A 23,153-nucleotide genomic window follows, 5' to 3' on the forward strand; every position below is an offset into this window, starting at 1 on the left:
ACGTACTTTGGCCTCGTTACCGCAGTTTCCCTCCTCGTTGTGCAACGAAAAGCCGCAGTTTCGGAAAAAGAACATTACAATCTATTCCAGTTTAGAGACTTCGACCTTATTTACACCCATATTGTGACTGGATCACAAGACACGTATTGTATTGAACATAATTTGATTTACGGTGAGTTTTAACATTGTCCTTCCATCCCTTTTTCAACTGGATTACATATCAAGGTAGTTAGCACAACATCACAACTAGCTAGCAATGAGTTCTTTAACAGTTAGCTAGCAACTTTGGTCTGTTAAAGTTGTCAATATATCTAACTATAGTGTAGACTTGAACGACCTAGATACATTTGTTGGATATCAAAGATTGTTATCATGCCAGAGAGAGTTGGCTAACAGGAGCTAGCTAATTAGTGAGCTAGCTGTTAGCCAACGTTAACAGATTTGCGGTTCTGACTCACCAGCGACATTTGCGGATGTTTATAACTAACGTTAGCTAGCAGGTTAAACTGGTCATATCTGGTTTTATCTTGTGCGACGTTGGTGTGATCATTTTCTTAATGTTTTGAAGTGGGCAATTAACTGGCTAAAGACTGTTTTAATATCAGGCTGTGTAAGTAGTGCGCTAGCAGCTAGTTAACTGACGACGTCTGCCAGGCCTTGGCTTGGCGTGATGAGAGAACACATTCTGGCGCCTAGCTGGTTTTCAAACGTTATTTTTTATTTCACCTTTATTTAACCAGGTAGGCTAGTTGAGAACAAGTTCTCATTTGCAACTGCGACCTGGCCAAGATAAAGCATAGCAATTCGACACATACAAAAACACAGAGTTAAACATGGAATAAACAAAACATAATCTTTAGTTAACAAGCCAACGGAGCGGTGAGCGCTATTTGTTAGCGAAATCTAGCTAAAGTTCAACTGTTTCTGCACGGACTCTTGGCCTTTGCTCTAAAAAAAATATATATATCGATGAACTGAAGGACTGGCAGGTAGTGAATTTGACATGTGCGGACGGTGGTTAACTAACGTTACAGTAGCTGAGTTAGCTAGCTAACTAAGTTCTCATTACAGGAATTATAGTGGAACTAACGTTAGTCCTATTTTCTGGAACCTCGCACCACCAGAACTAATTTACTGTACACTGCTTCTCTCAATTCCATTTCTCAACTAACGTTAATCCGTTTTTGTGTTGCTATGTGTGTTATTATAACTGCCATATAGGCCAGGTTATGCTAAAACCAGTTTAATGTCTAACAATAAAACATTTTACAGGCCAATTGGCTGTCTCATAGAAAACCTTAGCTTCTAATGGATATAAATCAGCCACTGTGTTCAGTCAGCGCCTGCTCTCTTCTTGGCTACTGGAATACCTAAAACGAATGTACTGTATCTCATTAATTTGTTCCATGCCCAAAAATCATACATAGCCAGCTAGATCTTGGTAACTTAGAACATTTACGTGATTACTGTAATTGTATTTAGTTACTGTCAATTATGTTTGTCAGTTATTTTTGTCTGCTGATATAAACTGAAGTTTGTCATTTTGTGAAATGCTGAGCAGACATATGCAGTCCTGCTAGCAGGAGAAGATGTTCAACAAGTCATTTGGTGCTCCTTTCGGGGGAGGGACAGGAGGATTTGGGACTTCATCCACGTTTGGACAACAAAGTAAGTAACAACAGTAGGAAGCAAGTGTACAGTTTATTTTAATGTATGCCCTGACAAGTTGAGTACCTTTATGCTTTCCTGCTTGTCTCATCAATGTCTTCGCCTCAGCATTCACTCTCAAGTAAAGTTACATTGTTCCAGATTATAAGAGGGGTGGTGTTGACCCTGTGTTTGCAGACACTGGCTTCGGGGCGACGACAGGTGGCTTCGGGGCCTCAGCGTTTGGGGCAACCAACAACACTGGAGGACTCTTTGGGGCAACGCAGAATAAACCAGGTTTGCCACATCTCCCTGATCCTGACTATAACACATGTTAATAAATCAGTACCTGCCTAATCCTGTCGAATATCAGATCTGTTCTTCTAATTAACATCCTGTAGTACAGGGGCCATAGCTGCTTTCCTGAATACTTTTTTCACTATAATCTGCTGAGGCCCTAAAGCAGTATGGTTTCTGCAACTATGCTCTGGGTTTAGAACCAGGCCAGTGTTCTCCATTGCAGTGGTGTAGGGGTTAACTGTGCTGACGGTTCAGGACGACCGTGTTCTTCATTTGAATGAATAGCCACAGAAGAAAGGTGTCTGTGGCATAAGGTCTTTTGTATAACTTTTGCATAACCTACAGATTCCATTATGAAATTTCCCACTGGCATTTTAACCACATAGCTTCAGGGGGATTCCCATGTGTCAATATGATAGCACTGATAAAGTACGACGTTGAACATGTTTAAGACTAGCTTTTGTACTGTGATGTCTGCCTGAACAGTGAACCTGCATGATCACACTGCCACTCGCAGTAGACAGAGAGCTGACTATGTGCTCTATACATTAATCTATTATTCAATATACAATGGTGAGTGTTTTCTGTGCCCACCTTGATGCTGCTACTGACATGTGGTGGTTGAATATGTGTGTCTAACCCCACCCTGTAATGCTTTACTCTCTCAAAAGTGGTGACAGCCAATCCTCAACAAATCCAAACTGGTGCAGGTAGAGGAGGTAAGCATGGGTTGACGCGCGCACACACACGACCCGCTGTTAAACAGGCGGCTGTGCACACACAAAAAGGCTGCGCACCCACAGTCCCTGTTATACTCTTGAAAGGGGTTTCCGTACATACAAAGTATATTCAATATGTAGTATTTGGTTTGGAGCAAAGCCACAGTCTGCATTCTGCTCTTAAAGGGAGTGTGATCATGTAGACAGGTGGCACTGTGTATGGCCCTATTGTCTGTAATATATGTGAGAGTTCATGGGTTATTTGTGCTGAGTGAGAGGAAAGAAAAAGGTGGGACAAGGATGATGAAGGGCTGCATGTTATTTGAGACCACCTCTCCTTGTGATGAGTGAAATGATTAGGGGCTCCCATAAACTAGTTCAGATGGACCTAAAGGCCCATCTGACTGGCTTAGTCAGATCATGGATGCACAACTCCAGTTCTAGAGGATCCTCAGTGAACATGAAACCAAACCGTTAGCTTGGGTCCTACAAGAATTTGAGTTGAGCACTCCTACAGCTGGCCATAGGGACCTGTGTGTGAGCTGGTTTGAGGTGGTGTGTGTCCCTCCCCAGGTGGCCTGTTTGGTTCCAGTACGTTCAGCCAGCCCGTAACGTCGTCCACCAGTAGCGGCTTTGGGTTTGGCGCGGCCAGCGGCACGTCCACTAGCCTGTTCGGCAGCACCAACACGGGCGGCGGCGGAGGACTCTTCTCCCAGCAGAGCAATGCTTTCGGAGCCGCCAAACCAGCCTCCTTTGGCAGTCAGTGTCTATTTTTACTGTCTAGCATTGAGGTTGTTCAAACAGTTTTACCATAGTACAACTAATTCTATCATGCATTCACATTCAAAGGAATGTTCCGTGACCAGTAGGACAGTGGTCATATTGGGTGTACTATGTAGTCCCAGTCGGTATTCACGTATTAATAAGGAATTCTCCTCGACCACACCCACAAATTTTGGACCGTCCCACACTATTCAACAGCCAGTGAAATAGCATGGCGCGAAATACAAAACAGCAAAAATATCATAATTTCAATTTCTCAAACATATGACTATTTTACACCATTTTAAAGATACACTTCTCCTTAATGTAACCACAATGTCCGATTTCAAAAAGTCTTTACAGCGAAAGCAAAACATTAGATTATGTTAGGAGAGTACATAGACAAAAATAACCACACAGCCATTTTCCAAGCAAGGATATATGTCACAAAAACGCAAAACACAGCTAAAAGAAGCACTAACCTTTGACGATCTTCATCAGATGACACTCCTAGGACATCATGTTACACAATACATGTATGTTTTGTTCAATAAAGTTCATATTTGTATCCAAAAACAGCATTTTACATTGGCGTGTGATGTTCAGAAAATGTATTCCCACCAAAACTGTCGGTGAATGTGCACATCAATTTACAAAAATACTCATCATAAACGGTGACAAAATATATAACAATTATTTAAAGAATTATTGATAGACTACTCCTGGATGCAACCGCTGTGTCAGATTTTAAAATAGCTTTGCGGAGAAAGCACATTTTTCAATTTTCTGAGTACATAGCTCGCCATCACAGCAAGCTATACAGACACCCGCCAAGTTCGGGGTCACCTAAACTCAGAATTAGTATTATAAATATTCTCTTACCTTTGCTGATCTTTGTCAGAATGCACTCCCAGGACTGCTACTTCCACAAGAAATGTTGTTTTTGTTCGAAATAATCCATATTTATGTCCAAATACCTCTGTTTTGTTCGTGCGTACAGAGCACTATCCAAAGGCATAACGCGCGAGTGCGGTACCAGAGACAAAGTCTAAATGTTCCATTACCGTTCTTAGAAGCATGTCAAACGTTGTTTAAAATCAATCTTTATGGTATTTTTAAAAAATGCGCTAATATTCCAACCGGACAATAGCATATTCATTCAAGAAGAAAAAGAAGGAACGGCGCTCTCGCGGGATCACTCATATCTAATCCCTTTCCCCATGCAGTCCACTGATTGACTGAGCTCCTATACTCTGCCCAGTGACAGGAGAATGCTGAAAGAACTTTCTGTAGGCTGTTGACAGCCAATGGAAGCCTTAGGAAGTGCAACGTGACCCCACAGACACTGTAGTTTCGATAGAGATTCAAAACAACTACAATTCTCAGACTTTCCACTTCCTGGTTGGATTTTTCTCAGGTTTTTCCCTGCCATATGAGTTCTGTTATACTCACAGACCTCATTCAAACAGTTTTAGAAACTTCCGAGTGTTTTCCATCCAAATCTACTAATAATATGCATATTCTAGTTTCTGGGCCAGAGTAGTAACCAGTTAAATTTGGGTACGTTTTTCATCCGGCCGTGAAAATACTGCCCCCTATACTTTAAGAAGTTAAAAGAAAATGACTCAAGTAAAAGTGAGTCACTCAGTAAAATACTACTTGAGTAAAAGTATTTGGTTTTAAATATACTTAAGTATCAAAAGTAAATGGAATTGCTGAAATGTACTTAAGTATAAACCATTTCAATTATTTCCTTATTTTGCAAACCAGACGGCACTATTTTCTTATTTGCGGATAGCTGGGGGCATATTCCATCACTCAGACATAATTTACAAATGAAGCATTTGTGTTTAGTGAATCTGCCAGATCAGAGGCGGTAGGGATGACCAGGGATGTTCTCTTTAAGTGTGTGAATCGGACCATTTTCCTGTCAACATGTAACAAGTACTTATGGGTGTCAGGGAAAATGTATGGAGTAAAAAGTACATTTTCTTTAGGAATGTAGTGAAGTAAAAGTTGGCAAAAATATAAATAGTAAAGTACAGATGACCCCAAAAAGTGACTTTAGTACTTTAAAGTATTTTTACTTAAGTACTTTACACCACTGGCTACTGTGTTGTTCAATGTACATGTAGCCAGGCCAAAAATCCGGACCTGTGGTTCGCAATGCTCCCTCATAGGGAAATGGAGCCTGCAAGAAGAGCCATGTGGCTTCAGGCTATTCGGTGTGGGAGAGTGGAAAATGTGGGGACGCTGTGTTCAAGTAGGCTATATGTGGAAAACATTTAATCACATGTAAGATATTTAACTTGTTTAGTACAGTTCGATTTTAACTCCACTCACTACTTGTAGCTGTATAGTCCGTTTGTGTTGGTTTTGTCAGGCTTCATGTTCCGGTCGGTAGCGAGCTAGCGCTCACTCGCTCAAGTGGCTGCTAGCATCGTCATGAAAAGGGGCATGAAGGAAGCCCTACAATATTATGTTTTTTTTAACACTAGGGACCAGGCAATGTTGAAAAGTAATTGACTAAAACAAGCAGACAACAATAAAATTGCATTTGAAAAAGGTCACGTTTTTGCTGTGAGTCCATAGGGTAACCACAGGTTCTTTTCCCCGCAGGCAGGCAGGGTCGCGACGTTCTATCTAATACCGACTGGGTCTATGGAGTGTAAGCTTAGAATTCTGTGCCTTTCTCAGAGTTCCATAGATGCAACAATGGCAAATAGAACTGGTTTTGAAAATGTTGATTATTTTGTGGTGGCACTCCTATGGCCACACCAGTGCCTTCTATTTAGCCTGTAAAATTGTAGTAGATAGAGGGCTTTGGTCCGTTGTAGTAATTGTGTGACAGCTGGTGTTCAATGAAATACAATGAGATCATGATGTGTAATACCTTATATTTGTTTCTCTTTTGATTAGATGCATTTGATGTTGTATATTGCTCATATTTCAGAAGGATTTTAGATCACTCATGAGGGGCAGGAGTTATCTTGGTCAGGTCACATGGTCCTACATCATTATCGATGTCTGGCTAGATCGTTAACATGTTTTTTTTTGTCTAGCGTTTGGCACGAGCGCAGCCAGCAGCGGGGGGCTGTTTGGGGCGACCAACTCCAACCCCTTCGGAGGGGCGTCTGCCTCCCTGTTCGGAGCTTCAGGGTTCACTCAGCAAGCCGCTCAGCCAGGCACCACTGTCAAGTTCAATGTGAGTTTGGCCTGACCTAGGCTAGCCCATTACACCTGGGACAAACTACTGTACTAGGACTCTGTCTAGTGTCGTGTATGGAATGTTATTTTATCTAAAAAGGTCTGTACTTACTGCTGTATGTCATGCAACTCTTTACTGTAATCCTCAAGAAATTCATAGGTTAGCTTTCTCTGCAATGTGTACGAGTAATCAGTTTATCCTGCTACAATACAGTAAGGGAGTTTGTATTCCAATGAATGTCCTCTTCTGTCCTCCTCAGCCTGCAACAGGAAGTGACACCATGGTGAAAGGGGGTGTGACCACGAGCATTAACACCAAGCACCAGTGCATCACGGCCATGAAGGAGTATGAGAACAAATCACTGGAGGTGGGCCATTATTATGCAGTTATTTTCAGCTGCCCTCTGTCTTTTAGATCAGTTCAAATGAAAGGGAAAGAGACGAGGAGAGCAATCACTTTAAAGTATTGAATCAAAATCAAGTTGAATTTGTCACATGCGCAGAATACAACAGGTGTAGCATTTACTGTGAAATGCTTGCTTAAAAGCCCTTCCCAACAATGTAGTTAAAAAAAAATATATATATCTCTCACGAGGAATAAAATACACAAGAATTTAGCTATATACAGGGAGTACCAGATCACTGTGCAGGGGTACGAGGTATTTCAGGTAGATATGAACATTAAGGCAGGGTAACGTGACTAGGCATCAGGATAGATAATAGTAGGAGTCAAATATAGAACAGAGTAGCCGCAGCATATGACTGTAAAAGTGTGTTTATGTTGTCTGTATGCGTGTATGTGGTGAATGTGTGGTTTTGTGAGTGTCATTTTAGGGTGTGTGTGGAGCCAGTGTGTGGAGCCAGTGCAAGATGGGATCAGTGCAGCCCAGGCCTCACTCACCCTCTCTCCTGTGTGGTGTTTGCTCTGTGTAGGAGCTGAGGTTGGAGGACTACCAGGCAGGAAGGAAGGGCCCCACTAACCCCATGGCTGCACCAACGGGGGGTCTCTTTGGGGTTGCGGCCGCAGCCACCCCCAGTACGGGGGCTGCAGGGCTGTTCGGCTCCTCAGCCACCAACACAGGCTTCTCCTTCGGCCAGGCCAAAACCAACTTCGGCACCAGTAAGTCACATAGGCCCATAGACAGAGCTCAATAGAAAATATATATACAAATGTATTATATAGTACAGTTTTAACTCCCTGTCCCCAGGTACTGGTGGGTTTGGTGCAGCCACAGGCAGTCTGTTTGGCCAGCAGCAACAGCCCCAGCAGGCCCAGCAGGCAGCCAGCCTGTTCAAGCCCTTCGGTCAGGCCACAACCACACCCAACACAGGATTCTCCTTCGGCAACACCAGCACCATGGGTCAGCCCCAACAAACCAGCACCATGGTGAGAGCTCACACGTACATGTTAATACACTCACGTGCCTAACATTAACTCTGTCTGTGTTGTACCATTCCACTAGAGTAACTCTCTCTCCATCCCAGGGGGGTCTGTTTGGGAGCACCGCGGCATCCCAGGCAGGGGGATTGTTTGGAAACACAGCTCAGACCACACCAGCCACAGGCTTTGGGACAGGCACTGGGCTCTTCGGACAAACCAACACCGCCTTCGGGAACGTCGGCACACAGGTGTTAATAGACTCGACTGCGCAGGCTTTTACACAGTTGTTAGGTACAGGCATGGTGGGATGGGCGTGTATTAATCTGCTCTCTGTCCCTAGCAGAGCTTGTTTGGTAATAAGACTGCAGGGTTTGGCGCCACCACCACCAGCGCCTCGTCGTTTGGCACAGGCACCGGCCTCTTCGGCAACAAATCCGCCCTCACCCTCGGAACAGGCACCAACCCATCTAACTTCGGTGAGTTGATCATCTGCCCTTATTGGAGTGCACCTGTGTCATAAAGGCTAGTACTTGCAAATAAATCGTCTATAGATAATCGTATTGGCCATTTAAGTGATCATGTTATCTCTGTGTTGTGTGAAGGTTTTGGGCCCACTGCTGCTGGCGGAAGCCTCTTTGGGAACAAGACGGCAGCAGGAGGACTGGGGACCGGACTGGGAGCCGGCTTTGGAGCAGGTATGAACGGAAAGAGCGTCATAGGCCTGGGATACAATAATAAAGAAACCAAAAATACATGAAATTTCCATCATGTAAAGAAAAGCAAAAACAAACACCTGCCCGTTTGGGTGTTTTACCGGAGTCTGTATTGTCAGTCGTTAGTACTCCCCTGTGGATGTTTCTCTAAGTGTGTTCTGTGTTTTGTTAGCGGTGGGCACTGGGCAGATGTCTCTGTTTGGGAATAACAAGACACTGGGTTCCACTCTGGGAACAATGGGAGCGTTCGGACCGCAGGGATTCAGCACAGGAACCAGCACTCTGGGCTTTGGAGCACAACAACAGCCCGTCGGTAAATACCACTTCCGTCTACCACCTCTATCTCCTCTGCCCAGTCTCAAGCTGATTGTGAAAGCACATTCTCTAGCACTTTCCTCTAGTACCTAGTCGTATTACTCTTTGTGTACTGAAGAAACTGTCTAGATAACATTACACTGTGGTGGAAACTTCCAGTAGCCCTTGAAGGCTAGGTGAAGCTATAATTCTCTCTCTCTCCTCCCAGCGCTGACGGACCCTAACGCGGCAGCGGCCCAACAGGCAGTGCTGCAGCAGCAGATCAATGCTCTGGCCTACTCCCCCTTTGGTGACTCCCCTCTCTTCAGAAACCCCCTCTCTGACCCCAAGAAGAAGGAGGAGCGTCTAAAGCCCACCAATCCGGCAGCCCAGAAGGCGTTGACCACGCCCACTCACTACAAGCTGACGCCGCGGCCTGCGACACGTGTGCGGCCCAAAGCTCTGACATCTTCAGGCTCCTCCAAGTCTCAGCTGTTTGACGGGCTGGATGACGACGAGCCTTCTCTCACCAATGGAGCCTTCATGCCCAGGTAGGTGGCCGTCTGTGGAAATTCACTTGTAGCTAGTTCACATGTTTCTGTTTACCGATTTTTTTTTGTTGTTGTTTTCTGTTATGTTTTTCTTACCGAAAACCAAGTTGGAGTATTCGCTAGCTTTTCAACTCTTGTGTAACCTCTTGTATGAGGTGCAGCTATTTGCTTCTGTCTGTCTTCTGACAGTGATGTTGGTGTATGGTATCTGATCTGTGTGTTTCTCTGTGGTGTTGTAAACCAGGAAGAGCATCAAGAAGCTGGTGCTGAAGAACCTGAATGGCAGCAGCCTGTACAGCAGCCCAATCAACAGAGACACAGATGACCTGGCCTCTCCACCGGAGTACCCCCTCAACGGACTCAGGTCAGACACGCGCCCACACACACCGTCGGGGATATTGATCTGTGTGATGTTTGTTGCTGAACCATGTCTCCCCCACCCCCCTACAGTGCCAGTGTGGACGAGGATGATTATGTGAGGGAGGTGGTGGAGGGAGGGGATGACCTGGAGATCAACAAGTTCTACACCAAGCCCAACCTGCAGGACACCATCTCAGAGCTTAACGCCCATAGGGTGGGGGCCAGGGGCAGGAATGGCCTGGAGGTGAGCTGATAGAACAGAGTAGACTTCTTTTGGCCGTGCTTCTCATATAGTGCTCTACTTTTGAGGTTTGACATGAGTGTTCTGATTCCAGGTGAGCAGCGAGGACATATCGCTGGGAGAGGACTCCATACAGGAGGAGCGAGAGGAGGAGGTGCAGGAGGTTCCCCCACACCCTGCAGGTATCGTTCTGTGCCGTGTGGGCTACTATACCATCCCCGCCATGGACGAGCTGGCCAAGATGGTGGACGAGAACGGCGTGTGTGTGGTGGAGAACTTCACCGTGGGCAGAAAAGGTAAACGATTCTCTTAATTGGTCGGGTGGAAATGGCTCTGGGGAAATAATTGGTCGGTAGCTCACTGCTCTGCTCTCTGATTGGCTCTCAGGTTACGGCTCAGTGTTTTTCCATGGTGAGGTGAATGTGACGGGGCTGAACCTGGATGAGATTGTTCACTTCAGACGCAAAGAGGTCATCGTCTACCCCGACGACAAGAACAAGCCTGCTGAGGGGGAGGGGCTCAACAGGTCAGTGACAGGGAAACTTACTACCCTTCACACTGGGGACAATGTCGTTATCAGTTTCCTTGTAATTTCATCACAGAAGTCATAAACTGATTCAACATATTCTGATAGTGATCACAGCTGAGATGTAACTCAAGTTGATATTCTCTTTCTCATCCTTTACCTCTCACCTCTTTACTACCCCATGTTATTTTATACCTCTTTTTCCCTCACTCCTCTCCTCTGCCAGGCGAGCGGAGGTGACTCTGGATGGGGTGTGGCCTAATGATAAGACCACTTGTACTCAGATAAAGAACCCTGAGCGTCTGTCTGAGATGAACTACGAGGGCCGCCTGGAGAACGCCTCACGCAAACAGGGCGCCCGCTTCCTTGAGTACCGCCCCGAGACCGGCTCCTGGGTGTTTGAAGTAAGCATGCCTAGACACATACGAAAGGTATGTCTCCATATCTCCCTTCCAATGTCTGTAACCCATCTCTCTCTGTCTGCAGGTGGCCCACTTCTCTAAGTACGGCCTGCTGGACTCTGACGAGGATGAGGAAGTGCCTCTCAAAGTGGACCCCAAGAAGCTGAAGACAGCCACAACACTTCCCCCGGGGCTGCAGCAGCTTCCTCCCTCCCAGAAGCAGGTGGCGCCACAGGCTCAGGTAGACGGAGCAGCACAGCGCGCCCACCCACACTGACAGTCACACCCACTGCTCTCTACATCACCTGGATGGCCTTAGTCAATATACAACCTAAATATACATGATCTGAATTGAAGCCGTTTCCTTTCCACTACCATTACAGCCACATGCAGTGTGTGGGGTCCTCTGCCTAGATCTCAGCTGTTTCACCACTACTATTATGGGTTGTATTCAATAGGTTTCTATGGAAAGGTATTAAGTTTGGTAGCCCTCGTTGGTGATCTCTGCACCCCAAATAAGGCTGCTAAACATTGGTCTGTCATCAGTTGGATGGGCTGTAGAGTATAGCGACTGATCAGATGGGACACCCCACATAATCTGTTTATCAGTGGTGGTGTGGGGAAGGCTGGGTTCTCCTCTCCCAGGTTCACCTGTACCTGAGGTGGTGGAGGCCACAACCCACCAATCACAGACAGGAGGTGGGCAGGGTAGTTTGTCAGAAGTCTGTCAGTCCTGGTTAGTGATTACGTTCTGCCCCTCACAACTGATTCAGGATCATCAACTTCATTTGTGCTCTAAATATAAACTGTCCTTAGCTAAACATCAGCCTGGATCAATAGCTATGGCATGAAGTCATCCGTGGATTGAAAATAAGGTATTTTTAAAGGGATACTTCTGGAATTTGTCTCTGCACGCAAAGACATAAAAATTGTATCCACTAGTTCACCTGAATCTGGAGAAGTAGATAAAGGGCCTCATTGCCAAAATCCCGAAGTATCCCTTTAAAGGCTGTGTTAAATCGTTTTTTTAATATATGAAAATCTAACCGGCAATCTGCAGTTCGAACAATAACAAAGCGCCACCCCGCCACTGATTTGGTAAACAGCTAAGGGATGGGGCGGGAGAAATGTAACCACTCACAAACTCATGGGCAGCGCTATGGATACAGGGACTGACCATCCATGATATTGGAGTTGTAGTTTTAACCATGTTTTGAGGCTATACAGTTTGTTTAAATTTACATTGTTTTCAAACAAAGGAGTAACACAAGCTTATATTTTGGGTGGTGATGGTGTATGACAGAAACTATGCTCATGAGGCATCTGTTATATTTTTCAAGAATCAATGGGTATATATCATTACTTTCAAAGTCTAAAAATGGATGTACCAACTGCAGATTTCCCCTTTTTAAGGAAATGTTTGAAGTGTAGTCTTTACTCAGAAGTAGAGTTTGTTTGTAAGATTTTAAGATTTCTTAAATTAAATCTGTATTATATTGTAAAATGTTTGTATTTTGCCAACTGTTCCTTCCATTGTTATGTGTTTTAAAATCAAATATAATTTGACTAGGTAATACTGATTATGGTAACTTCAGAAAACCTCACATTGATCATGGTTGTATCTCATAAGAGTCTACACAATGTATTTTTGATTCTTTGTTGTTATGAATATTAGTTTATCTCTTTGAAACAAGCTTTGAGATGATGACCAAAGATAATGAGTTATGTGCGATAACCTACCATTCTTCGGAAACTGCCAGTCCTGCAGAATATATTCAGGGTTAGGTCTTCTTTCTGGTTGAGGGTTTAAGAAGCTACAACATCTACTCTTGGGTTATTATTGAGTCAAGCTATGAATTATTTTATTATGTAAAACATGCTCCTATATACATCTGTGATATCTTGTATTTGATCTGATAAATCTAAGAAATAAACGGATTAAAGATCACACTTTGCTGGTCTGTCTGACTTGTGTATGCTGACCATTTTCATTTATTTACACTAAACTGATTTTGTCTGTGTGTCTCTCTTCTTGGTGTGTGTCACCTGACTGTGTGTGTTTGGTTGCACTTTCCCTGCTGTGTGTGTATCCTGTGTCCATTCGCTCTGTGTGTCCAGTCCACGGCGGTGCTGGAGCTGCTGAGCCGCATGTCTGAGGTGGACAGTGACATGGCCGACATTACCCAGGATGCCCCAGGGGAGAGCATGTTGGGGGAGGAGGAGGGGGAGAGCGGCATGGGGGAGGAGAAGGGCAGTCGGCTGGGGACTGTGACCCCCACAGAACACAACCTTGTCTCTGCATCCAGTCAGATCGCCTCCTCGCTGGGAATCAACCCTCACACTCTCCAGGTAAGATACTACTGTACACCCTCACATTCTACCTGTTTGTTGAGGCTAAAGGAGTCCTCAATCACATCATGAAGACAATGTATTTGTGATGTGTGCTTCTCTTCTCTCAGATCATGAAGGCATCTCTGTTTGCTGAGGATGATGATGGTGACATGTTCCTGGAGCAGGGAGGGATGAAGAGCTCTCTAGACAGGGCCTCCCCTCGCATCCTCCTGCCTGGCACTCAGGGCAGGCCCTCCAGTAAGTGTGTCACACACAGCCCTAACCATGATTTCTGCCCTCACACACACTCACCCATCCTTCACTCAGAGACCCTAACATGTCTTAAATGCTATTATAAACTGTCTCGTTCGAGCCCTGAATGCTGATTGGCTGACAGCCGTGGTATACCGTATACCACGGGTATGATAAAACATTTATTTTTACGTTGGTAATTATGTTGGTAACCCATTTATAATAGCAGTAAGGCACCTCGGGTTTGTGGTATATGGCCAATATATCACGGCTAAGGGCTGTGTCCAGGCACTCCGTAATGCGTCGTGCCTAAGAACAGCCTTTAGCCATGGTATATTGGCCATATACCACAAACCCCTGAGGTGCCTTATTGCTATTATAAATGCTCATCAATCTCTCTTGCTCTCTTTCTCCAGTCGGTGGTCTCCTGCAGACTCGTTTCAGCGGGGCAGGTCTCTTCCCTCAGCTCCCTGACGTGCCCTTTGGAGGGGGCATTCCCGGGAGGCTGTCCATGTCTCGGCCTTCCGCTGTGGTTCCTGAGCCCTCGCGGCTCTCCCCCTGGCCCTCGCTGGGGCCCTCTTTCCTGCTGCCGGCCCCAGTGGCAGAGACCACTGTTCGGACGGTGGGGGCTCGACGCCTGGGGGGCCCTGTAGCCCCAGAGAACTCAGTCACACTGGGGAAGGTAATGATAACTATACTACTAGTAGTATTAATTTATTTTTCCGGTGTCTTTCTAGACACTTCATCCTACATTTGATAGTTAAGAGTTTAAATATCTGACAGTACAGTAGAGTGAACACACAGGGATACATACAGTACAGAGGTACATGGAGATTTGTTGGATCATTTCAATGAATCCACTGTGGTTTTCATATGTGTGAACATAGCTGTACAGTACGGGCAGTTTTAAATCATCTAGTCAACGTAATCAACACATTCCCTCCACCCAGGGCCGTCTGCTGATGGATGCAGCTCTGTTCACGGGCCGGTCGTTCCGGGTTGGCTGGGGTCCAGGCTGGACTCTGGTCCACTGTGGAGACAGGCTGAGTGGGGCTGGGGACAAGGAGCAGGACCAAGGAGACACAGGAGCTGGAGGTTTTGGATTCCTGCCTAAACCTGCCAAGAGCAAACAGTGAGTAACAGACAAACACCAGACCACTGTCATCTACACAATGCTGTAGGAGTGTCAGAATGGGATCCAGACTTACTCTATCAGAGCAGTGCTTGACCTTGTTATGGGTGGTAGAAACTTAACCCTAAACTCTTTCCCCTCCCCCTACAGACTCTCAGACAGTCCGTTCAAGGTGGTGATCGAGCAGGTGGTTGGTCTGGAGCCGCGGGACAGTGAGGAGAGCCAGGCGGTGTACCAGCGGCCCCTGGAGATCGGCCTGAAGCACAGCACCATCAGTACAGAGGGGGCTTGCCCCTTCATCCAGCCCCAGAGTGGGGTGGCCGCCTTGCACGAGTACGTGGAGTGGATCACAGACCTCAACCAGGAGGCTGGTGCCGGAGACGGTAAGCGATGCAACCCTCTGATACACAATGGTAGATGGCTTCCCTATGATTCTAACATCACCCCTGCTACCTCTGTTTTAATTCTCTCTCCCACTGCTGGCTCAATGAGTTCAGATATAACTATATGCTTGCTAATGCTATCCTCTCCCTGTAGCGGTCCTGGCTCACTGGGCTCTGGTGTGGACTCTGTGTGAGGCCCTGTGGGGTCGGCTGGGTACGACAGAGCCAGAGCCTGGTACCAGCGGCTACCTGCAGCAGCTGGAGAGGAGGAGGAGCTTCTCAGCCTGGCTGTCCCACAGCGCCACCCAGAGGATCGAGCAGGAGGTGGGCCTGAGCCAGGCGGGAGGACACGTGGAGGCCATCTTCAGCTACCTCACTGGACACCGCATCAGTGACGCCTGCAGGCTGGCTCAGAAGAGTGGTGAGGAAAGGGGGGATTGGAGGTGGGGGAGATCGGAGTTTGAGGGGATTGGTAAGAGAGGAAGGGGGACAGAGATCAGGAAAAAAGGGAATGGATGCATGGATGAGGGGTGGGAAGGTAAAGCCTGCTGCAGACCTGGGGCCTCATTTAGAAATGTTGCCTACATACAGAATATGCCCCAAACTGGTGCACGCATGTTTTTCACGAAAATTGCATTTATAATAACTTAACGTGAGAATGTGCTTATCCTCCCGCACACTGTAGACCATGCGTACACAGTTTCTAGTGGTTGCAGAATTGCATTGGAAGAAGGCAAAAGTAGCCTTGTGCAAATAGGGAGTATATGATGACTTATTCATTTTCTGTTGTTGAGAAGATCCAAAAACAATTTACTTTCTTTGCATTCTAAAATAATTTGAAATCTATTTCTGATTTCTTTCATGTCCATGATCATTGCAGAATAAATTCCTCAGCTTTTCTGACTGTGATGGTTTCATACTCGTGAAATAGCCTATAGGCATCCAACAAGTTAGGATAGACTACTATTCGTCTCATCTGTCATTTAATTCCACCCACTTCACAGTAGTAAATAGATAAGCTATCACTATTTCAAGTATTTTGCTCTATGTGATCCGATCTGAAGAGCAGTTTAACGGTAGAACAGACGGTTCACCTTTTCCAATGACATTTGTAGGCTACGTCTGAATTCTGTAATGTCAAATTTCTCCAGTAGCCTAGACAATATTTAATTTATAAACAATACATATATCATAACCATTTGTGCCTTTTCTGGCCATGATGAGTTCATATTCCCGAAGAAGCCATTCAACAAATTACCATGAGCATCTCGTTTTAATTGGGCCTATTAGATAGGCTATTATAATGTCAAGTTTTTGCTCTATGCATCCTAAAAGGAGTGTGGTTTATAACATACAGATGAACAGACAGTTGATCTTTTGCATTGAAGTGTGTAGACAACCACTGTAAGGGCCTACTGTATTTTAAAAATGTCAGTATAGATATTCAGAATTTGCGGGCAGTGCAGCATGTTTAGGTTCGGGAGAAAGTAAATACAATGTATTGTATTTGCAGTTGTTTTTGTGTTTCAGAAACTGTCAGATACAGCAAATGTTAATGGGGGGGGGAGCTCTGCCAATACCTCAAGACATTTGATCAAGTTCGCCATTGATATTTCCTTTATATACATATACACACACTGTCTTGGTCTAAGTCCAGTACTTCCAAAGTATACAGCAAATATGGGTGTTGTCGTCACCATAAAAGGTGAATGATGGGCATTATTCAGGCGCAGTTATAATGCTTGTTCACACATGCACAGTTTTAAAACGGATCTGATTTATAACTGGAAACATGCGTATGGATGACGTGCGCCGACTTCAGAAATATCTATTTTTGTGAGTGTGCGCTCTCTTTTCAGAAATGGCACACGCAGATATTTAGTGTGAAATTTACGCAACGGTTATAAATAAGGCCCCAGGGGCGTCACAAATGAGTTGGGCCAGGCTGTAGGATCTCATTAAGATGTCTTTAACCTGTGTGTGTAGGGGACCACCGCCTCTCCCTGCTGCTGTCCCAGGCGGTGGGCTCTCAGTACGGCCGGGAGCTGCTGGCGCTGCAGCTTGGAGACTGGAACAGAATGCAGACGGACTCATTCCTGCAGGAGGAGAGGCTACGCATCTTCGCCCTGCTCGCCGGGAAACCTGTAAGTAACCGCGTGTGCGCATGCAGCCGTTTCCGTTGTGTTCAGACCGCCATTAACTGGGTTATCCTTTGTGCTATGTTGATGTGTGTAGGTGGTACTTGTTGTAATATACAGTACCAGTCAAAAGTTTGGACACACCTACTCATTCAAGGGTTTTTCTTTATTTCTACTATTTTCTACATTGTATAATAATAGTGAAGACATCAAAACTATGAAATACACACATGGAATCATGTAGTAACCAAAAATATATTCTATATTTGAGATTCTTCAAATAGCCACCCTTTGCCTTTATGACAGCTTTGCACACTCTTGACATTTTCTCTACCAGCTTCACCTGGAATTCTTTTCTAACAGTCTTGAAGGTGTTCCCACATATGCTGAGCACTTGCTGGCTGCTTTTCCTTCACTCTGCGGTCCAACTCATCCCAAACCATCTCAATTGGGTTGAGGTTGGGTGATTGTGGAGGCCAGGTCATCTGCTGCAGCACTCTAATACTCTCCTTCTTGGTCAAATAACCCTTACACAGCCTGGAGGTGTGTTGGGTCATTGTCCTGTTGAAAAACAAATGACAGTCCCACTAAGTGCAAACCAGATGGGATGGTGTATCGCTGCAAAATGCTCTGGTAGCCATGCTGGTTAAGTGTGCCTTGATTTTGAAATAAATCACAGACAGTGTTACCAGCGACGCACCCCCCTCACCATCACACCTCCTCCATGCTTCACGGTGGGAACCACACATGCAGAGATCATCTACTCTGCGTCTCAAAGACAAGGCGGTTGGAACCAAAAATCTCAAATTTTAACTCCTCAGACCAAATGACAGATTTCCACCAGTCTAATGTCCATAGCTCGTATTTCTTGGCCCAAGCAAGTCTCTTCTTATTGGTGTCCTTTAGTAGTGGTTTCTTCGCAGCAATTCGACCATGAAGGCCTGGTTCATGCTGGCTCCTCTGAACAGTTGCTGTTGAGATGTCTGTTACTTGAACTCTGAAGCATTTATTTGGGCTGCAATCTGAGGTGCAGTTAACTCTAATGAACTTATCCTCTGCAGCAGAGGTAACTCTGGGTCTTCCTTTCCTGTGACGGTCCTCATGAGAGCCAGTTTCATCTTAGCGCTTGATGGTTTTTGAGACTGCACTTGAAGAAACGTCTTGAAGTTCTTGAAATGTTCCGGATTGACTGACCTTCATGTCTTAGTAATGATGGACTGTCGTTTCTCTTTGGTTATTTGAGCTGTTCTTGCCATATTTTGGACTTAGCCCTATTTGGTAAAAGACAACCGTTTGTATACCACACCTACATTGTCACAACACAACTGATTGGCTCAAATGCATTAAGAAGGAAATAAATTCTGCAAATTAATTTTTAACAAGGCACACCTGTTAATTGAAATGCATTCCAGGTGACTACCTCATTAAGCTGGTTGAGAGAATGCCAGGAGTGTGCAAAGCTGTCATCAAGGCAAAGGGTGGCTACTTTGAAGAATCTCAAATATAAAATATATATTTGGTTACTACATGATTCCATGTGTTATTTCATAGTTTTGATGTCTTCGCTATTAATTTACAATGTAGAAAATTGTAAAAAATAAAAACCCTTGAGTGATTAGGTGTCTAAACTTTTGACTAGTACTGTGCATAAGTGCTAAATGTTTTCTGAGCTGTATGTACTTGTCTCTCTAGGTGTGGCAGTCTACAGACTGTGTGGTGAATGTGTGTTCAGAGCTGGACTGGAAGCGTTGTTTGGCGGTCCACCTGTGGTACATGCTGCCTCCCACCGCCTCCATCGCTGACGCCCTGGCCAAGTACGAAGCCGCCTTCCAGGGCTCTGCAGAGGGTCAGAAGTATGCCTGCGCCCCCCTGCCCCCCTACCTCGGCCAATCAGACCCGCTGGACATGGAGGAAGAAGAGTCTAAACGGCCACTCTACGACATCTGTTTCCACCTGCTCAAACTATACAGCGACAGGTACTACATTTACCACAACACACTGCATAGATTTCTCAAAATAGGTTACAATTAATCCTACACTTCCATTCTCAAGCAGATTTAACAGAATAAAAGTGAAGTACCGCTAGAGTGGGGTTTAAATGATAAGTGACGCCTCTCCCTCCCTCCCAGACACTACAGCCTGCAGGAGTTGTTGGACCCGCTGACGGTGACATGGGAGCGTCTGGACTACCGTCTGAGCTGGCACCTGTGGTCGGTCCTGCAGGCGCTGCACTACACACACCTGAGCCCCGCCCGGCAGGGCCTCATACACACCAGCTACGCTGCCCAGCTGGAGAGCGCTGGCCTCTGGGACATGGCAATCTATGTACTGCTGCACATATCTGAGGACATGTACGTACCGCAACACACACCTTACAAAATACACACAGGAAGAGACTTCACACTCTCAACTTTAACATGAATCATGACGAAGTTTAAATTGATTAGTCGCAGGAGGATTTGAGGAGGATTTGAGGGTCAGTGCCCTCAGCAGATGCCCTGGATGGACCGATAGGCTGAACACGGTTTATCATAATCTCACACAAGTGCTACTGTGACCAGCTGGGTTCCAATTCCAACTGTGAATCGTCTGTAATGTGTTATCCCTCTGTGCTCGGGTAGCTAACGGACGTAATAGTCTCAGGCAAGCTTACACATTACTACGTGAGCAAGCCCTGTTGGAATACTTATAACATGGAAAGTTGTATTAAGTTAAACCTGCTAACATGTCCTCCTCTCTCCAGGCTCCGTGAGCGTGCGGTGAGGGAGATGCTCCAGCTCCACTGCCCTCTGCTGGAGACGGAGGAGTCTGCCCAGAAAGAGCGCTTCCTCACAGAAAGACTACTGATCCCAGAACAGTGGCTCCACCTGGCCAAAGCTACTAGAGCCAGAAGAGAGACAGACAGACACAGAGAGGCCCTGCACCTGTACAGAGCAGGCCACTGGAACCTCTGCCACAGGCTGGTCATACAACACCTGGCCTCAGGTGTGTATGCGCGCACACACACACACACACACACACACACACACACACACCTCTAACCCTATTCAACCTGTATGTATGTATGTTTCCCCTGTAGACTGTATCATTAATGATAACCATGAGTACCTGTTGGAGTTCTTGGAGGGGCTGGCTGTTCCAGAGCGCAGTGCTGTGATCCAGGACTGGGACACGGCAGGCAGAGTCTACCTGGACTACATCAGAGTCATACAGACCTTACACGCCATACAACAGGTACGTCTGTCTGGCATTGTTGACTCTATTACAGTTGATTATGTTAGCCAATTAGCTATGCTGCTAATCTGCTGATTATCTATCTGTCAGTCTCTGTCATATACCGATGGACAATGGTGGCTATGGTCTGGAACACATTGAGGCTGTATGTTTTTTTTTAATGGAAGGATGTGGGTGGGAGGGTGCGTGTGTTGGTGCTCCATGGATAGAAAGTGCTGGAATGCTTCATATTGACGCATGACGTTTGTATGTAATGGGTCTCTGTCGTTCTCGGTCTCACTCTCCGTTTGTGTTCAGATGGACGGTGCTGGTTATAAGCTGGAACGTCTACACACCGAGGTGACATCACTCTGCAGCAGGATAGAGCTCCTCCCCTGCTCCACCGCCAAGGACCGCCTCGCCCAATCAGGTGAGGAGATGGAGCCGTCTGCTCCAATCAGAGGGATCTTTCCTAGGACAGATCTATATATGTAACGTTAATTTTAATGTTCTACGTTGTCCTGTCTGACCTAGCCCAGTTTCTAGACCTGAATGGAACTCTGGTCTAGTCTTATAACATATACCCACCTTACGAGTTATTTGTCGGCCTGCACCTGTTTGTCGTCACTTTTCCCACGTCCGAGCCTATATCTGCTATCAATAGACAGTTCTGATTAGGAAGTAATTGTTTGCGGTGCCCAAGAATGAATTAAATACAAATCAAAACCAAACATGGATACCATGTTGTGTTCTTGCTTTGTGCACACACCTGTCTGTTTTACACCTGTTTGTCCTAGCTAATCAGCTTCGTAATATGGGCACCATGCTGCCACAGACAGGAAGTAGAATGGAGCGTGTGGGCGTAGACATTGACATTCTGTCCTGGGCACTGCTCGGCGGCGCAAATTACGCATTATTTATCCAAACAGTCCACCAATCACGGCTATACCCTCTAGTGGGAAAAGTGTCGGTAAATAAGTTGAACGTGGGCTACTGTTATACTGCTAGACTGAGATACAATCTCGGTCTAGAGAAGCTGGACTATAGGTGTGTTCCGAGACCTACCTAAACCTCTTCTCTCTCCAGAGATGGCCAAGCGCGTGGCTAACATCCTGCGTGTGGTGTTGAGTCTGCAGCAGGGTGGTGAGGGTGGCGAGATCCCCTTGTCCCAGCTAGCGCCCCACATCGGCCGTCTGCCCATGCCTGAGGACTATGCCCTCGAGGAGCTCCGCAGCCTCACCCAATCATACCTGAGACAGCTCATCGTCAGCTAATGACCTGCCCCCGAACCTTCAGCCCCCGCCCAATAGGAACTGAGGTAGTTTGTTGGGAGCCAATGAGAACAGTGGGGGTAGGAGGGGACTATCTGGCACTGTTTAGTAGGACTACTGGGGTTGATTGAGATGGGAGGGGAAGTTTGGTTGAGAAGGCAGCGACGAACTTGCAGTGTATCCCATGCTCCTTTGGGGCTTTGGTTTCTCCTGAAGAAAATGGCACAAGATAATTGGATGAAGCATTCCTCCGTGTGTGTGTGTGTTTGGAAATGAATGACATGCAAGTTGTTTTCTTTCATTATGTTTTTGTATATCTTTTTTGTACTTAGGAGGCCTGAGATGTGTGTATGATGTGCATTTAAATATTGAACTGCTGAACCATCCTGATAAGAGCTCTCTTCTCCCAACCTTTGACCCTGTTTAAAGGGACACTCACTCACTGGCTCGTGTGTTAACGCCGTCATCCTGCAATTGATCCGTTTCCAGTATAAATACTGTGTGCAAACTACGTGTTTGTTTGACTCCTACATCCCCATGGAAACGGAAAGTTTAATATAGTAAAGATTGTTTACCAGGATTTTGTTAGTGCGTGGAATTGCGCTCACCTGATGAACTCTCAATATGTGTATACATAGGGAAGATCTATCTAGCTTAAAATGGAGACTCATTTTAGTGATGTAATCTTGTACAAACAGCTGGCTTGAAGTGAACAACTCTTGTTTTTGCATACCAAAAGAGAGAGAATGTAAAATGAGATTGGATAAACTTCTATTTTTGTATTTTATTTTTTGGGGCTGAAAACCAGAGTGTCAGTCTATTGGAATGGAGATAGTTAGATTCCATATCTCAAATATATGGTTTCATATTTCTATTGTATGGGGGATTACCAGAGCTATGTTTGTTCCTTGGTGTTTTTTTTTTTTTTTTGTGGTCCTTGCAAGGATTTTGATTAAAAATATAATATTTTAAATATAATTTACAATTCCTTGGTGGTCTCACCTTCACTCACACACCCTCCATTTTCTCAATCTCCATTACCCTCGGGTTTTCTGTTTTTTGATGTTTCAAGTGAAACTGAGGTATGTAGTTATTGTTTGGTGTGTGCTGCCGCAGTATGTATGTTTGGCGGGAGACCGCTCCCCTCGCGCACAGTGCCTTTCACGAGGAGGGTCTCCGGACATCTGTTGCCGCCGTTACTGTGCATGATTGTGATGACGGTGATAATGATAACGTTTTTATTAAAGTCTGAATAAAATGTTTGTCCTGAATTAATGCATCCGTTCTCCTTTAGGCTATAGTACAGTATGGCATGTCTGTTAGTCTGCATA

At 45.5% G+C, this 23,153-nt stretch overlaps 1 protein-coding gene across 4 annotated transcripts; it reads left to right on the forward strand.

Moving 5' to 3' along the window:
• Positions 1-23,093, forward strand: LOC115148930 (nuclear pore complex protein Nup98-Nup96). Of its 4 annotated transcripts, none has more exons than XM_029691255.1 (33): positions 1-172; positions 1,562-1,668; positions 1,846-1,944; positions 2,619-2,666; positions 3,240-3,425; positions 6,491-6,633; positions 6,896-7,003; positions 7,569-7,755; positions 7,844-8,022; positions 8,121-8,264; positions 8,357-8,492; positions 8,619-8,711; positions 8,902-9,042; positions 9,253-9,574; positions 9,819-9,938; positions 10,025-10,178; positions 10,270-10,471; positions 10,563-10,701; positions 10,928-11,105; positions 11,188-11,343; positions 13,221-13,451; positions 13,562-13,691; positions 14,102-14,367; positions 14,636-14,817; positions 14,968-15,200; positions 15,355-15,621; positions 17,187-17,344; positions 19,031-19,314; positions 19,468-19,689; positions 20,082-20,323; positions 20,418-20,572; positions 20,870-20,981; positions 21,638-23,093. In XM_029691255.1, the coding sequence occupies exons 2-33, from the start codon at positions 1,590-1,592 to the stop codon at positions 21,823-21,825; spliced, it is 5,484 nt and encodes a 1,827-aa protein (XP_029547115.1). In that variant the 5' UTR covers positions 1-172; positions 1,562-1,589; the 3' UTR covers positions 21,826-23,093. The 4 variants fall into 4 exon arrangements, with proteins under 4 accessions (XP_029547115.1, XP_029547116.1, XP_029547117.1 ...); XM_029691256.1 differs by having other exon boundaries at positions 8,360-8,492; XM_029691257.1 differs by lacking the exon at positions 2,619-2,666.
• The last annotated feature ends 60 nt before the right edge of the window (positions 23,094-23,153 follow it).

The sequence above is a fragment of the Salmo trutta genome, chromosome 15, assembly GCF_901001165.1.
Source record: "Salmo trutta chromosome 15, fSalTru1.1, whole genome shotgun sequence".
NCBI lineage: Eukaryota > Metazoa > Chordata > Actinopteri > Salmoniformes > Salmonidae > Salmo > Salmo trutta.